At 40.0% G+C, this 16,723-nt stretch overlaps 4 protein-coding genes across 6 annotated transcripts in view; 2 read left to right on the top strand and 2 right to left on the bottom strand.

Annotated features, from left to right (window-relative positions):
• Positions 1 to 144: 144 nt before the first annotated feature.
• On the bottom strand, positions 145 to 2,657 carry b3gnt7l (UDP-GlcNAc:betaGal beta-1,3-N-acetylglucosaminyltransferase 7, like). Its single transcript, XM_042409596.1, has one exon. The coding sequence runs from the start codon at positions 2,211 to 2,213 to the stop codon at positions 978 to 980; it is 1,236 nt and encodes a 411-aa protein (XP_042265530.1). The 5' UTR covers positions 2,214 to 2,657; the 3' UTR covers positions 145 to 977.
• Positions 2,658 to 4,188: 1,531 nt separating this feature from the next.
• On the top strand, positions 4,189 to 9,296 carry c4h1orf174 (chromosome 4 C1orf174 homolog). Its single transcript, XM_042410005.1, has 4 exons — positions 4,189 to 4,362; positions 5,888 to 5,959; positions 6,467 to 6,832; positions 7,719 to 9,296. The coding sequence occupies exons 1-4, from the start codon at positions 4,351 to 4,353 to the stop codon at positions 7,857 to 7,859; spliced, it is 591 nt and encodes a 196-aa protein (XP_042265939.1). The 5' UTR covers positions 4,189 to 4,350; the 3' UTR covers positions 7,860 to 9,296.
• Positions 9,297 to 9,335: 39 nt separating this feature from the next.
• Positions 9,336 to 13,377, bottom strand: dffb (DNA fragmentation factor, beta polypeptide (caspase-activated DNase)). Its single transcript, XM_042410004.1, has 7 exons — positions 13,195 to 13,377; positions 11,322 to 11,448; positions 11,033 to 11,218; positions 10,733 to 10,812; positions 10,456 to 10,629; positions 10,001 to 10,101; positions 9,336 to 9,740 (listed from the first exon to the last, which is right to left on the bottom strand). The coding sequence occupies exons 1-7, from the start codon at positions 13,315 to 13,317 to the stop codon at positions 9,491 to 9,493; spliced, it is 1,041 nt and encodes a 346-aa protein (XP_042265938.1). The 5' UTR covers positions 13,318 to 13,377; the 3' UTR covers positions 9,336 to 9,490.
• Positions 13,378 to 15,885: 2,508 nt separating this feature from the next.
• nphp4 (nephronophthisis 4) overlaps positions 15,886 to 16,723 on the top strand; it is a 168,604-nt gene continuing 167,766 nt past the window's right edge. For all 3 annotated transcript variants that reach the window (XM_042408717.1, XM_042408716.1, XM_042408715.1), the window contains exon 1: positions 15,886 to 16,213. In XM_042408717.1, the coding sequence (XP_042264651.1) occupies positions 16,037 to 16,213 (177 nt within the window). In that variant the 5' untranslated portion in view covers positions 15,886 to 16,036. The remainder of the gene's footprint in view (positions 16,214 to 16,723) is intronic.

Genomic DNA, 16,723 nt, shown 5'->3' with positions numbered 1-16,723 from the left:
CTGCGACTAGCACCTCTAACAGTACGTCTGTTTCACAATCAGGTGAAACTAACATTACAGTATACAAGGACACGTACACAGAAACACATATCAAAGCAACGTGCTGTTCACCACCACCAAACAAATGCTGCAACATTCATTCAGTATGTTGACAGAGAGCTCCGGTTTTATTTACACTATCATACATCAATCTACAGTATGACTGTACAGCCCTTCAGCTTCTTTGGTTTTTGGACTGTTTCTGAAAATCATACACAAATGAATAAACACTTTGAAAATAAAAACTGAGATAAAACAATATATTAACTTTTAAAAAAAACCCAACAACCTCAAATCATTTGATTGTTATAATTTCAGCACCCTACACAATAATCACCCGGCTATAAATGCACCAGTTTGTTGTGTGTCGAGTGCAGTGAGTCCACTACGTACTGCGAGTGTAGTGGACTGTGACAGAAATCCTGAAATCAGAGAAATTACGATAAAATCAGCAGTTTCAGTAGAACACTTGGATGTACAGTAACACGTCAAATCTTATTCATGCCTGCACAAACACGCACTTAAACCAGCACAACTGAATACCTTCTTTTAAATCAAATTTGTATCTTAAGACACCGGAGAGATGAGACTGAAATAGCCCCAAGAATCAGAAACCTAGAGACATTTCTTTGGTGTTGACACACTGCGGAGTTGTGTCTTAGTGGTTGGAACATCAAAGTAGAAGAACATACAGTACAGTAGTAAGAGGAAGTCCAACCAGAACACTGTTTTGATGGAAAAGTATATTTTTATGATGTTTTTTGCCTGGTGCAATAACCCCCCACCCCCCAAACTACACGACTGAGCAGATTCAGTGAAAAAGTGTAAAAATCATCAAGTATGACCATTTAAAAACACGAGTAATCTTCTGTGTTTTCCATCTATCAGTTCAGCTTTGGTGAATTGATTTACATGTTTGAACATGTTTAAATTGACAGTCATATCGAGGTCCTTTGCGCACAAACCAGGTCCTCATTGTGCACCACGCTCCACATCCGGAGAAGCTCCTGCGCGCTCAGTTTGTGCACCACGATGAGGTTTTTATAAAAGCAGGGCTCACTGTTCATAGGGCTCACCCTGCGCCTGGTGATGCCGAAGGTCCTGAAGCCCGGGTGCATCTCAGGGGTCAGGTGGAGCTTCTGCAGACACATCCCCAAAAACACATCGTCAATGGGGTACAACTCCAGGCCTTCTGAGACCACGAAGAGCCTCCTGGCCAGCTGGGAGGACATGAGAAACCCCCCACCCCCGGCATAAGGGGGGTATGGCTTATCATAAAGCTCTTTGGGAATGTAGTATTTACTCTGCCTGTTTCGGATCGGGATCGCCTTGGAGATGGTGTCCCCAACAAACAAGTCGGCCTCTTTGCGATCCTCCACTTTGAAGCCGATGAGGTCCAGCAGGTTGTGCGTGTTCACAAACACATCATCATCTCCTTTGAATATGAACTGCACCCCGGAACAGTAGACGTCGAACCATTTGAGAAAGTTGACCTCTTTGAGGGTCAGGTTGAAGAAGGTGTCCATGAAGTCCCACTGCAGGATGTCCCCGTATATCTGGTCCTCGTACTCGATCAGCTTCTGGAGGTTCTTGGTGTCTTTACCAGTCGTCGGACTTCCCAAGAGAAATAAAGTTCTGATTTTCTTCCCATCCACGGTGTGCTCCTTGCCCCAGGTTTTACGCACAGCCTCCCGCCGGTCGTGCTGCTCGATGACGGACTTGACCACCATCAGGAGGTGCACCTCTCCGTCCGTGCACTTTTCTGGGTGGTTAATGAGCATCGGGAAATACCTGCAGTGTCTATGCAGGACAAACTGGTGAAATCTCGGGTCCAATCGCCGGAACCAGTCCTTGGTCCTCACCGTCGCGTCCTCGCTGCAGTTGAGAACCTGCGCGTCCCAGGATGCCGGAGTCCCGTTAGAGACCCGTTGCGCATCCAAATCGCTGCTGAGTGCCGGAGAGTTTGAGCTCCCCAAACTAGTTTTCACAGCCCCCTTCTTTAATGAAAAACAGTCGGATCCGCACCAGTCAGCATCCCTCATATGTTTAACTCCCACTCCATCCTTCTCCGCCACTTTCAGCTTGTGGATCATCAGAAAAGACGCAAAGACAAGAGACAGACTCAGCAGCGGTTTCAGCAGACCGACCCGCTTTCTCCGGGAAAAGTGATCCATGGTTCTCACTGTGGCGCACAGAGACCCTCAGATGCTTTCGCCTTCATAGTGTTTCACAACTGTGCGCCTGAGTCGAGTCCACCACCGCCGTCCCTCCTCGTTTAGACATCCGAGGCTGCGTCCTCGGCTACGTGACAGCGCTGACACTGAAGTGGCCCCGGGGCCCTTTTTGGCCATGACGGCGCTTAGTGGAGTCACAGGTCGTCTCTTGGTGCAGGACAATAATGAGTGATGCGCAGCATGGCCCCGAGCTTCTTCTCTGCCCTCCCTCTACACAGACTGACCTGCTGCAGGCTACGTTTGGCTCACACCCTGAAACCCCCTCCTGTCCCCAATGTCCCCTCCCTCTCACCATCCACACTGATCCAGGACCGGCCGGTTTCCCATTTCTCTCTCTGACACAGACACAGACACACACACACACACACACACACACACACACACACACACTGGTGTCCACAAGTATTTGATGTCGACCATCAAACTAAAATTAAACCTCCTTATAAGCAATAAAAAGTCTGTTTATCCATCCAGTTACATGTTTGTTGCTTTTAAACAGTCTGTACCTACATAAGAATAGAAATAATAATATTCAGAAATAAAATACCATATAAATTATTTAGACAACAAAATAATGAACTTACAAAATTTATTGTGTCACATTTTATTTGACTATATGCAACTTGGCTAGAGGCGACAGACAGATACATGATCACAACATACAGTAAAAGAAACATTACAGAGCAGAAGGCGCGTAAATAGACTTTTTATTAATACGTTACGCTGTAAATAAAATCACAGTTTTCATCCTGAACATTCAGGAAAACTTCAGATCATATAAAAATACATCTACAGCTGTGTGAGTGTGACTACAGGACAGACACAGGTGCACATTTATTGCAGAAATGGATTCATACAGGGACCAGATGGTAATAGTGATCTGCATGTGACTTGTCTCACCTTATTTAACTGATGTTCTAAAAGTAAACTCGACGTTTTTTTTTGCAAGGTACAGTTTCAATTAGGCTTCACCATCACGATATGACAATATCTTGTTGAAGAAGTGCTCTGTTTTTCTTGTTGAAATATGTCTTACCCACATAGCTTTTACATGGATCATCGTGTGGAAAAAACAGGACAAGAAAAATAGTCTCAAAATTATAACTAGGCCTACATCTAAAGAAAAAAACAAAGTTAAACTCTTTTGGAGTTATTAATGAATAAGCTGCAAGACACTCTGATATGATTGTCTGCCTTCAGTGTTGCAACAATAAGGTATCCATATTTATCAAATAAAATATATTAATAATCTATAATATATGTATTAAAAATGTATGAAAATAATAGTGTCGACAGAGGGTGAAATTAGAAAGCCTTTCGCGCCCTCTCGTGGACATTTTTTGAAATTACAGTTTGTAGTTTCTGCCTTCTTCTCCCTCCGAGTTAAACCAAAACCTAAACTTTACAAACTAGAAATAAATTAAAACTGCACTTCTCTCAAACTCACACTGGCTTTATTGTCTCTACATGTCATGTAGGCAACTACAATGGAAAAGCTGTTCGACTTCAATATAAATTATGCTTATTATGCTTGTCAATAGGCTTTCGTGCAATTAGTGAAATCGTCACTGTGGACATTTAAAAGCTATAATCTGTGTTTTAATGAGCTAAAAAAGATAAAACTGCCACCACAAAACACAGCAGGCTGGCGCCATTATGTCAATTTAAAGACCAGATCCAAACCCATTATGATACCTTGTCTTAATGGGGTGAATACTACTAAATTCCCATATTCCCATAAATTCCCATAAGAGAAAACAATTAGGTATAATAATGAAATAAAGATAACACAAAGGACATGACTTCACTGTACCCACACTTTACCTAAAGTGTCTTTGAGTGAGCGCTATAATAAAATGTTTTTTTTATTATTATTATGGGATGTCCGGCTGATGACGGGCAGTGACGTAGGAGACGGTGTGACCTCAGAGTGAACCTCAGCAGCAGGAAACAAACACAGCGGCAGCGGCGGAGGAGGAGACGACACACCACACTTACCACAGTTGTTTACAGCCAAAGCTAATGACAAACAAGACAGACAAACACCGCAGCTGAATAAGAGTCGTTACACCGATAGATGATGCACAAGGTAAGCGCTAAAATAAGCTAAACTGGTTGATTTACAGGCAGCTAAGAGAGTAACTGGTAGCTCCTGGCTATCCTGCTAGCCTTACTAGCTGCTAGCTGCGTTTGGTAGCTATAGCGAGATATTAGTGTTTCTCAGAAATTAACCTCATTAATTTAACTTCAACAAGACGTGGAGCCGCCACCAGAGTGGGAAAGTAGCATTAGTGGAATAAAGTTCAGGGTTGACTTGAGGTCGTGACTGACGGCTGATGTGACGTTAAATTGTTACATTTTTGGGCGGAGTTTGGCCGGCCGGAGGATCGCTTACAGGGGCGCTGTTCAGACGACTGTATAATCCCCTTCAGACATGTTTTAACACGTATATAAAACACTCTACTCACAGTAATAATGTGTGTCTGATAAGGTTTTTCCACAAGACGTAAAACGATCTTGTTAAAATCCTTAAAATGATTATTACTCCCACATGAAAGAATCTGAAGCTATGAACTTCACTGTGAAGTCCATTCTCGGTGTTTGTGCTCTGGAGGCTTCAAGTTTCCACATCACACTTGTGTTGGTTGAATACTGGACCAGCATCGGCTCCAAACTAGTTGTGATCCCTCAAATCCTACTCGGACATCCGCCTCTTAAAATCAGACTTTTAAAAAGTAATCATTTTAAATCTTCCCTTGCACATTTTTCATACTACTTTTGATAAAGTGAAGAAAAAGAATCTCCCGTCTTGACTTTTCCTGACTTTGTGTTTCCTACCTTACAGCATAGGGCTAAAACTATTCACAACGTCATTACCACGCTAAAGTCAAACAGCGTGACAGTGATTATGCGATGCAGCCTCTGCAGATGTACACATAGATATACCATGAACCAGCTTCTCTGTTCACTGTCTGCTATGCACTTTATTCAAGAAAACACTTCCAACATATTGATGCTCTCAAAGCTGGATCGCTGAGAGTTGAGTCACAGAAAAACACCCAATAAATGCAGAAACACTTACTTCGTTTGTTGTCAAGTAGGTGGTTTGCACATGGAGGGAATTTTCCTTGGCGTTGTTGTGCATAACAATCAAAAATGCACAATTAGAGAAAATACAACTACCACAAAAGTCATGTGATCTTAAATAATATGATGGTAAGAAAATGTTACAGTACAGAATAAGTAAAATATATTATAATAGAAAAGAGCTGTTAGATTAAACAGATACTTTACAGGATATTGACTGGGAACGTGCAAAATGTTGACAGTATAAACAGTAAGTGTAATGTGCAAATGTAATAATAAAATAAAAAGAATTGCATTAGTTAAACACACCATGTTGGATGTGATGGGTTCACAAATGATACATTAAGTTAATATTTTAGCTCAGTTTTGATCTTTTAGCTTTATTATAGCGCAGTAGTTGCTTAACAGGAGCATTTAGAACTGCTGTGACTCCCTGTCGGTTGAAACAAACCTTTACATTAACTGGTTGCTATAGTTATAAGTATTATCACAGTAGATTGAACAAACCACATTATGTTGCTTTGCAGATGCCTGGTCAACTTGGCAACATGAAGCCCAGAAAGAGGAAGAGGGGCTCTGAGGCCAAACACTCCAGAAAGGTTTGTTTTAACTTTGTACTGTTGGACTGTCTCTTATTGAAAGTATCTGCAGAATTAATTCCTCTCTAATTAACTTGTTAAAAGGTTCAGGTTTTACATATTTTTCTTTAATTAGACTATTATAAATGTTTAGATTGAAGATGAAATGTCACGGCTCCTGCTAGGACCTGTATCACTAATCAGCCTGAACAGAAGCTATAAGTAAGATTTTACAGTTGTTAAATTTGTAAAATCACCCTCAACACAATGTGAAGGTGCAAGAATGCGAAAAATCTTCAAATCTGGAGAAAGGAAGGCTCTGCACATTTAGGTCTACTGCAAGTATGTAATAATGAGGCCAAGATTTCAGTCACTAGACCTTTAACAATGCAAATATTTGACAAAAGGGAATCTCAAAAATGTCTTGTGCCCTTACTAGTAATGATGAAGTGCACAAGTTCAAGACCAAAGGATATTCATTATTAGCTCAACATCATCCTGACCCCTGTCTTTGACTTTCCGTCACAGGCTTCTTCTACGAGGAGGAAATGTATGAAAAGTCCAAAGACGTCCTCGGCAGCAGAGAGCAGTTCAGTAGGTTACGGTAAAGCAGCCGGTCCTCTGGAGAGTCTCTCCCGCATCAGCTGTGAATGCCACCAGTCCGCCGGCAGGAGGAGATGCTCAGCGTCGCCACAGCTGGGAGGACAGGAGGGTAAAGAGAACGAGCTGAGGACGGGGCCGGACTGGGACAGCTGCAGGTTGAACGGCACCTGGGACAAACAGGAGTCTGAGGACATGGATTATGAAGAAACAGGCAAAAACATTTTCCCAGATGATGACAGTAACCAGATTCTCCCTGTGGAGCAGTTCTTTGGAAACTTGGAGGTTGTGCAGGTGAGGTGTTTCAGTGTAACTCACAAATCTCATAACAGTTTGATTATGTTGCTTGAAACTAACGGCTAATTTAGGAACGGTCTGAAAGACACAGACTAAACAGTTGACTACTGAATGCCGTGTATAAAAGCGCAGAAAATTTTAATCCTGACACATAATACAAGTTGTCAAATTCAGATCTTAGCTCAGACCCTGATATCACAGTATGGAGGTTATGTTCTACCAGCAGTATTTTTAATCTACATTTAAGTTTACAAAACTATCTCATCTCAAGATCTGCCTGCTGGCTTTTTCTGGAGCTTTTAGCTGAATCACATCGTCCTCATCAGCAGATTGAGCCTGCTTACTTGCCGTAGAAGTGTAGATGTTTAAACTTTCTATGATTTCCGTGAACACAGAATGAGCTGTCAAGCTCAACTTTTAAGTCAACCAGGATAATCTGCAGCTCCACGGCAACTGAGCGAATTCAATCTGCTGGTGAGAGCTGTGTGATGCAGTCACAAGCTCCTGAATAAGCACGTAAGCGGACCTTGAGATTATTGTCGACTGCTGTTTCCAAGGTCAAGAACGAACTGTCAAGCTTACATTTTTACAGATTTTAAGATGCACCAAAATAGTCGAGATGAACTAAAAGCTGCTGCTGCAGGACTCTAGTGGATCCTCCTCCCTGCTGCAGTGAAGTGTTTGCCTGGTTTGCCAGTTACATTCATCAACCCCATTGTTTGTACTGTAGTTAACACACATCCTCTGCCCTGCACATGTTATGTAATATTAGAGAATATTTGCCCATAACGTTTTGAGCTTGAGTCCCAGAATAATGTTGCCTTCGTTTACTGCCTTCCATTAATCACTGAAAATGACATTGACATTGTCTTTCATCCTGCAGGATTTCCCTCAAAGATCCTCAGCGACTTCCGCCCGCGTCCACAGGGAGAACAGGAGGCGACATTACTACGCACCAGAGGACAGCGACGAAGAGGAGGTGGGCCTCAGCAGCACGCAGCAAGACGACGGAGAGGGCACTTAACGAAGACTAACTGCACTGGTGACTGTGGCGGACTCAAAGTCACGTCTGTGGGAGGACATAAAACCTTTCAGCACTTAAGAAAAAGTGGCCAAATGAAAACTTCCTATCGAGAAGCTGCGTTCAATCAGCCCCTTGTCAACGGTTAAAATCACAAGACTGTTACCAATCTGCCAGGTGTTTGGGTGCTTATGGTCATGGGTGATGACGTCGCTCGCTGTGACATGAGAGTAATGGAAGCTAACGTGAACTTGCTGTAGCAGTAAAGCAAAGCATTACATGGGTGCATTTATAAACCTGGTACCAGGACCCCCACCGTGTCCTGACCCCTAAAACTCAAGCATCCCAGAACTTGTTGAAGTTTACCACCAGTGTGTACCAGCACTTTGTCAAGAGTTCAAAAGCGATTTCTTAATGGTTAAATGTACGACTTTTTAGTTTTATACATGTAACATTTGGCCTGATACCCGAATTATTTAATTCGATTTTTTTTTAAAAGTAGCCACCTGTGAGGAACATGTACAATAGTGCTTGTTTTATTTATTACAGCATTTACGCTCACACCACCCCTGGTCCAGTGTGTGTGGGTGAAGTGTGAGGGTGTGTTGACACAGCACTTTATGTAGACAAATCAGTCCACATCATTTATTGCCTCTGAATTGGAGTACCACGTTTGCAGTTGGAGATTAGCCTCGAGAGATGCCAAACATAGTGCAATAACAAACAAATAGCAAATTTCAAAACGGCTGATTTTCCCCCTTAAATCTATTTTAAATGGAAAAATGCAAAAGTGTCATGTCGGTAAAAGCAGCATAGTGATATGTTTCAGAAGGTATAAATGTAGATACTCACGCCAAAGAGCAGTTTCAAAATAAAAGCTTTTAATATCAGAATGTCATAGTTGATGAATGTCAGCAGGGTTCTTCCATTGTTCACCAAGTGTCTAATATTCCTCTTTGACTCATCTTTATGTGCTCAGTTTCAAGTTTTGTCATCACTCTGGCAGCTTGTTAACATATAACACCTCTGTCTATATATATACAGTATACATACATATATATATATATAAATGCAGCTCAAAATAACATTACATTACACATGAAAAAACAAAAATATTGAGGTTTCTGTGTAAACCGGAGATAATTTAGGCTCGACTTTTAATCCAGTCCTCTGATTTTTGAGGTTAACAGCAATTGCACTAGCATTAACAACATGTGTTGTAGTATTTTGTATATAGCTTTTTGTTCTGACCATCCAATCAAATGTGTGTTATATATTTTTACTGTCTTTTAAATTCATGCCTTATTTAACACTTTTCATACTCTCCTATGCAACTTTCTGACTGAATGAATGCCTCATAAATTTAAGCAGTCATTGTAATCAATTCATGCATTTTACATCACTGTGCCAACGCAAAGAACAAATAAATGTTTTTCATGATTTCAAAGTCTTGTCTTTTTTTTGTTTTAGCTGTTTGAGTGTAATTAAAACAAATGGCCGATCATAATAGGTAAAAAAAAAATTAAACTAGGTAAAAAGGTCATCCAACCTTGCTACAATCGACAGATAATTCACATAACTTATCAGTGTAAATACATGATGTTGTTACATACATATCAAGACTTAAAAAATATTCATCTCAAGCGTCTCTTCCTCCCTCTGGCCGTCTGTTTTCCTTTGTCAGTGTTTCTGGTTTGTTTGAAGATCTTCTTGGTGTCACACAGCAGGTCGTGGGCTCCTTTCTTGTGGCACACGATGTGCACCAGCTTCAGGTTTTCCCTGGTGAACAGCAGGCGGTAGAAGTAGCTCAGATCGATGTCGGTGCTCTTGTGATTCTGCAGAGTGTCCACCAGAGTGGGAATGATCGTCCTCTTCTTTTCAATCCTGTAGACGAGATGAAGAAATGTTAGCTTCATGTGAGGAAGCATGGATTCTGTGCCTTTTGAGAAAACATTCATTATCAGGGCTGCTTTAACAGTCATTAGGATACTGATTAGTTTAAACATAATGTCCATGTGCAGAAGTTATAGTAAATTGTGCAGATGTGGACACATGTTTTTAAACATGGCAGCCACAGCCAGGATGTAGCCAGACTTGACTTGCCCCTCTTTTTGACTTTTTGACTCAGCTAAGGGGCGTCCAACCTGTGGTCCAGATTCCACGTGCTGAAGAGGATCCGACTCTCTCGGCTGCCGTAGGGGTTGATGGAGTGGAGAGACTGGCACAAATCCAGGTCAAATGATCCCTGAGGAAGAGGAGTAAACAGGTCCAGTTCTTTCTTAATGTTGTCTAAATTTGGCAAATTTTCATTTGGTCAGTCTCGTGGAATAATAGTTATGTGTTGTCTGGCTTGGGATGATCCTAGTTTAGTGCCCTCTACACAACTTTCAAATTGTCTGAATTGCTGCTCGTACTACAAGACATTTCTCTTCCCAGACTGTTGGAGAGATCCATGAGTGGAGCAGATGAGTACCAGCCTGTGGTGGTTTAAGGGTTTTTGTATCAGATCTCAACAGTCATTTAAGTCTGCATTAGTTTTTGTTGTTCATTCAGCTCTGATCTATCAACACCTCAGTATGTGCTTTTATCTCTGCAGTACCTGGCAGGTAAACCATCCTTCCCGAGTACAAAGGCGATTTGGCTCCTTTTCAGTCCTGTCAAAGTAGCAGCCGTTGTACCTGGCTGACTTCAGCATCTCTGCCAGGTGGTTTGATGTTTTCAAAAACTCTGCCCTGGCTTTAACTGTCCGTAGGTCCTTAGTGGCACCATTCACCTGGGAACCAAGACAGAAAACCAAACTTCCACGTCACGACTGATGCCTGACTGAAGACGATTCATTCATAGAAATTAAAGCTGCTGAGTATCAGTTGACTTACCTCCTTCAGGTAGCCTCGTATCCTGCTTTCACAGTTGAACTTCATGTAGGCAGACTTTGTCTTGAATCGAGTGTCAATACCTGAAATGCAACAACACTTAACAACAAACTCAGCTACAGACTTTCAACATGTTTCAATTGCAAAATTAATTTGAAGCAATAAATCACATCAATGTTAGAATGCATTGAACATTTTGTGACCTATGTGTCATTCACATCTCTCCAACCAGTTAGAAAATGTTACGCACACAGAGAGCAGCCACGATGCGTACAAAAACGCTTAGTTGAAAGCACTCAGTACCTGTGAACCAGTCTTCATCCTCGTCTCTGGTCTCCAGCTCCGATCTGTCCTCCAGGTTCAGCAGCAGGTCAGTCAGGATTTTACGCTTCTTAGGAGACGTCTCATCAGACAGGAGCCCCTTCGCTGCTTCGATGAGGCCACTGGCGTGCTGGTCCGTGTCCAGTAACTGACCGATGTCGCACACAACTGATGTTTATCAGAAGCACAGGAGGTTATAAAGGTTTGACTTGCAGTGAATTTAGAGCTGAAGCCTTTGACTTAATTTGGTACTGGGGGTCACTCTACCTACCTCCACTCCATGTCTGCTGTTTGGAGAGAAGAACAAGTTCAGTGTTGTCGGGCAGAGTCTTGAAGAATTCCTCCGTCACCTTCGTCCCGTCCGAATACAAACAAACTTGTGCACCAGAAAGTGGCAACTGAAAATGAGGACATATTATCATAATAATAAAATGTGTTATTTAAAGTCAAGTGAAATGTACACCCAAATTACAATGTGTTACAATGTGTCTATTAAGTGGGCTAACTTGATTTCAGTTAATGTGTAGGAGACAGCAGCACAAGTCTGGAGCTATTTCAGGAAAATGTATTCATCTAATTGTTCTTTTTTCTAGTTTCATATTGCTCTAAGGGAAGGCTCAATATCTCTCGTTCATTGTTCTACACTATGAACACTGTGAATACTGTGATGGCTACCTATAGACAAACAAAGTTAGTGTAATACAAGCCTTCCCAGAGGTGCAGAAGGACTCTTATGTTCTAATGACAAATGTTTTATCATTTTTACAGGATGTGCAGACACTCTGGAGATACAGGAGTTATGATGACAGAATACAGAGATATCTGATGAAATGTTGCCTTACATCACAGAGTTATCTGTGACACAGTCTGTTCAGATTAAGTGGATATACTGTATTTATCTTGTGTCACATACTGAACAAAGTCACTGTACAACAACTGTGGCCTCAGAGGAGGTTTTTTCTCCAACACTTCCTTTTCTTTCTGGTATAGAGAGTTTTTTCACTGTGTGCTGCAGGGCAGGCGATGTCCTCTGAATGAAGATGAAATGTTGTGGCTGACACACGGTTGGTCATAATGGAATACTGTTAAAATGATTTTCATTATAACATATATATATATTAGAGTCCAACCGATATGTAGGTCAGCCAATATTATCGGCCTATCACATATATATCAATATCAGTGTATATGTGGTGCACCGATACACATATACATATATATACACACACACACACACACACACACACACACACACACACACACACACACATATATATATATATATATATATATATATATATATATATTTATTTATTTTTTTAAAGTTACATAGGCAAAATTTGATGTATATTTGATCCTTTTTCTTAATTCAAGTTTAATATAGGCTATACGTACATATGTTTTTTTGTTCTTTGTTTTTTTATTTATAGTTATTTATAATTATTAAATTCTCAGTGAAGTTTACTGTTTCAGTGTGCTGATGTCATTTTATACAATGAAATGTATTGTTAAACTGTAGAATATCCTGCCTCCATTACATATCTTTGTCACAAGTGTTTGATAACCACATTTGAAGGATCACTGCAAAACATGGGCATTTCTGTATATATCCTGTTTATGTAAGTTTATTTACCGATAAATCGATATCGGAATTTTTTTACTCCCTATCGTCGGTATCGGTATCGGGCCGAAAATCCAGAATCGGTCGGGCTCTATTATATAATCATTATTATGTATGTAAACATTACATTTAGCCACACTGGTGTGTTTTGTCTCTCTGGCTTGTCTGTGTGATAAATTCCCATCCTGTGTGTTTAGTTGTATCTAATATTCAGATAACTGTGTCAGAAACACGTCAGTTTGTCTGGACATGATGTGAAAAGAAATGAGTCTCACTGTATCGCTTTTTGAGTGAAGATGACCCAGGACCATCACTTAGATAAACTTAACGCGCTCCAAAACTGATAATACGTTCAAACAAGTCACTTATGCAGCTGCTAAAGTGGCCAATGTAATAAATGTTTGTTCCTTTTGTTCACCTTCAGTGTTCACCTTTCTGTTTTTAACCCAAGAGCGAAAGAGAAAGCGAAGCAGCTGTAACTTGTTACTTAAGACAGACTACAAGAAAACACACGGAGACTCACCTGTAATAATTTACAGCCTTTTTTGAGCAACTCCTTCACATCTTTAGCCGCAACTCCATATTTTCTGTTTTCATTACAACTCCTTATTTTAACAGGTTTACTTTTCCCGAAGAGTTTGAACATTGTTGTTTCAGTTTATACGGTTTGTAACTACCGCTTCCTTCTTCTTCCTGCTGGCGCTGTTTACACACAGCGGTGACGCGCTGCTGCCCCCTAGTGGTGATTATCTGTTAATGTCTCTGCTGCAAGATGGATGGATGGATGGATAGATAGATAGATAGATGTTGTTGGTATGGTTTCTATATGAGGAGTCTTGGAGGAAGAATTGAGATATAAGTATCAGTAGTTATACTATAAAGCAGTCCTAAGTCCTGCATTCAAAAAGTAAAAGTACAAGAGTAAAAAAAGTAAAAGTAATAAAGTATTATTAGGTCATTATTAATTTTATATTATTATAGTGCATTCATGTGTAAGCAGCATTGTAATGTTGTCGCTGGGCAATGTAAAGCTAATAATTTTTAGAATACTTTTCATAAGTGATAAAATGTTTGGTATGTTCAATAATAATTAACAAAGTAACTACTACATACACTCACTGAGCACTTTATTAGGTAGACTAGGTAGAATTTAATGCAATCTAATACAACAACTCTGCCATAAATTCTACTTTTACAAAGCTTATACATTCTTGCTTTTTGTTGACATTGTCAGTAAGGTGATAATTCTACTTTATGTTTATTATTGAGGTCGTAGTGGACGGTGGTGAAGAATGTTCCTAATATTTTGTCCACTGTATTAACATACATGAGAGGAGCAAAATATTAATAAAACTTCTCAATATAATGCATCCTTTCTGACAATGTCAACAAAAACACAGTAGAATTTATGGCAGAGCTGTTGTGTTGGATAGCATTAGATTGCACAGGCATTCCTAATGAAGTGCTCGATGAGTGCATAGTTGTCGTATAAATGTAGTGGGGTAAAAATGTAATATTTCCCTCCGAAATGGGAAGAGTGGATGACACCTCTGAGTGTTCAAGTAAGATCTGTTATTGAGAAATTTCTTGTTGTAGCATGTAGAGCTGAATATCTTGTTCCACAACATAAATGTGATGCAATATTACAGTATATTCTCTACCCGCAGAATAAAATCTGGTTCTTATGGGATAAATGGCCCACAGTGTGATTTTGGGAGCTCTGTAACTTTGCGGTGCTGTTAGCAATCATCACCCGGCAGTGCAGCCACATAAAGGAACTCATTGTGTGCAACACTCCTAACCTAGAGCAATACAAAGATCGTGCCCTTCTTACTATCACCCTCCACCTTTTATACTTAACCTCTCGACTGTCTGAAGGGCTTCTCCTGAATCTTCTGTAATGTCTTTTTGAAGCATGTACAGCATTACATTCATGGAGGCATCATCCCATTTTGGGTCTACTATATCAGACATTTTTTGGGAAATTGTCTCATTTGCAGGCCAACCATTTCACACAGTAAGCGATTCATTCACCCTCCCAGACACAGTAAAGTCAGATAAAGTAGGTCATCAAGGAAAATGGGATAGATAAGGTCTGAACATGCAACTTTAACAGCCAGTCACAGGAAATTATCTCACACTTTGCTATAAAAATGGTCCACAGACCCTTTTTTATTGTAATGGACCATCTTTTATAAGTTTAAATATTTAAGTTAAATGAGCAGTTTGGATGTTTCCTGTTAATATCAATGTAACTACTGTACTAATGTAATCTACTGCATTACTAGTACTACTAATTATCATCATCATCACCATCATTATTATTCTTATTCTTATTCTTATAATAATAATAATAATAATAATAATAACAACAACAACAACAACAACAACAACAACAACAACAACAACAATAATAATAATAATAATAATAATAATTCTATTTATTCTTTAATAATTCTATTTATGTTTGCAATAATTTGCATTATGGTAAATATACATGGTGCTGAAATAGAAAATATAATACAATAAAAATATATATTTTGTGTTTTTGTCAAAATTTTAAATACACAACACACAAATAATACACAAAAACAAGAAAAATCATCACACAAAACAAACAGTTGAACAAATCCATAAAGGTCACAGATTAACATAAAAAGCACAGAAATAAAATTATATATATAATACACAAAATAAATAAACAAAAAGAACTGAAGACAGTAAGAAGTATATGAATAAAAATTACATGTTTACATAAATAAGTTCTGAGTGTGGAGACAGTATTAAGGCACTTTTGTGGTTCCTTACATATATCATTGCAGGATTTCTGCAAGGAAAGGCAGTAAATGAGGAGAGGATTTAGAACATTTACGCTTGTGGATATAAAATGTAGCCATCAAAATATGAAAAATGACAATATATTGAAAGGAATCGTTCTTGTGGCTACACCGGCTGTCAAGTTAAGGGAGGACCTGCATGGCAACGTGAACATTACCATAGCAACTGATGCAGCGCAATGGAAGATACCAAATAAAGGGTGTAAGGATCAAATATCACGATTAAGAAATTTTGTTCAGATGTTCTGCTTCGGGGTAACACGACTTGCTGCCTTAATATTGTTCTTTTATCTTTAATTCTTGCTATTTGTATTATTTGTTTACACGTGAATACTCCTGATGAAATGATTTGATTTGTTCGGTTAGCCCCTGCGCACTAGATGGTAGAATCCTATCACAATATGGCGGCCGCGGGTTTGAAAATCTAAACGGGTGGAACAGATAATATTCACAGTAACGCCTCACTTTGTGCGTTATATTTCTGATTTTTCTACAATGTCACGCTCATTTTTATGTTAACTTAAGAATATGGTAAAAACAGAGGACATATCCACCATGGCGGAGGGCTGGAGAGAAGTGTTCGAGAGCAGCCGGTTGGTTCCCCCGCACAGCCAGACAGTCCGCCTGGCCGCGGACAGCCACTCCAGCCGGTCCCACGGCTTCCAGCTCAGCCTCAGCCGGCTCACCGCAGCTCACCGGCCGGAGGTGACTGCCCGCAGCTCACGCTAGCTTGGTAGAGATGTAGCAGCAGAGATGCGGCGGTGGTTAACGCACATAAAGTCTGTTTAGTATGTAATTTGTGTAATTAGTAGACTCTACTGACTTTAGACTGTCTTTACATGAACATAAATATTATCTCGCCCCTGTACGTCATAGTGCATACAATAACTCAACGGGAGTATTATCAAACGTAGAAGCACCAATACAAAAGACCCATGTTAGCATGTTATGGGTCCTTAGAGATAATCCACCACTGCAGTTAATCTTAATCAGAATAATCTTGATTGGCCAAGTATGTCTATGCATACAAGGCATTTGGCTCCGGTTTAATGGCTCTCAGTGTACTTACACAGGATAAAAACACAACAATCTTCAGAAATATACACAGGAATGACTATATTATATATAAATATACATATTATAATACTAGAGAAAACGTTTCTGTGGACTGCAAATTTGCATGCTTACTTGTCTCACAGCTGCTGCCTGCTGCCT

This window comes from Thunnus maccoyii, chromosome 4, assembly GCF_910596095.1.
Source record: "Thunnus maccoyii chromosome 4, fThuMac1.1, whole genome shotgun sequence".
Lineage (NCBI taxonomy): Eukaryota > Metazoa > Chordata > Actinopteri > Scombriformes > Scombridae > Thunnus > Thunnus maccoyii.
Note: the sequence above shows the minus strand (reverse complement) of the source record. Positions and strands in the feature narration are given on the sequence as shown.

Bases quoted from the DNA above. Each gene is read 5' to 3' on its own strand.
- b3gnt7l (XM_042409596.1), bottom strand. From the start codon at position 2,213: ATGGATCACTTTTCCCGGAGAAAGCGGGTCGGTCTGCTGAAACCGCTG.
- dffb (XM_042410004.1), bottom strand. From the start codon at position 13,317: ATGTTCAAACTCTTCGGGAAAAGTAAACCTGTTAAAATAAGGAGTTGT. The intron at 11,219-11,321 runs GTAGGTAGAGTG...GATAAACATCAG, and splicing joins ACAGCAGACATGGAGTGGAG to TTGTGTGCGACATCGGTCAG. The intron at 10,102-10,455 runs GTACTGCAGAGA...CCTCTTCCTCAG, and splicing joins AAGGATGGTTTACCTGCCAG to GGATCATTTGACCTGGATTT.
- c4h1orf174 (XM_042410005.1), top strand. The intron at 5,960-6,466 runs GTTTGTTTTAAC...TTTCCGTCACAG, and splicing joins AGGCCAAACACTCCAGAAAG to GCTTCTTCTACGAGGAGGAA. The intron at 6,833-7,718 runs GTGAGGTGTTTC...TTCATCCTGCAG, and splicing joins GAAACTTGGAGGTTGTGCAG to GATTTCCCTCAAAGATCCTC.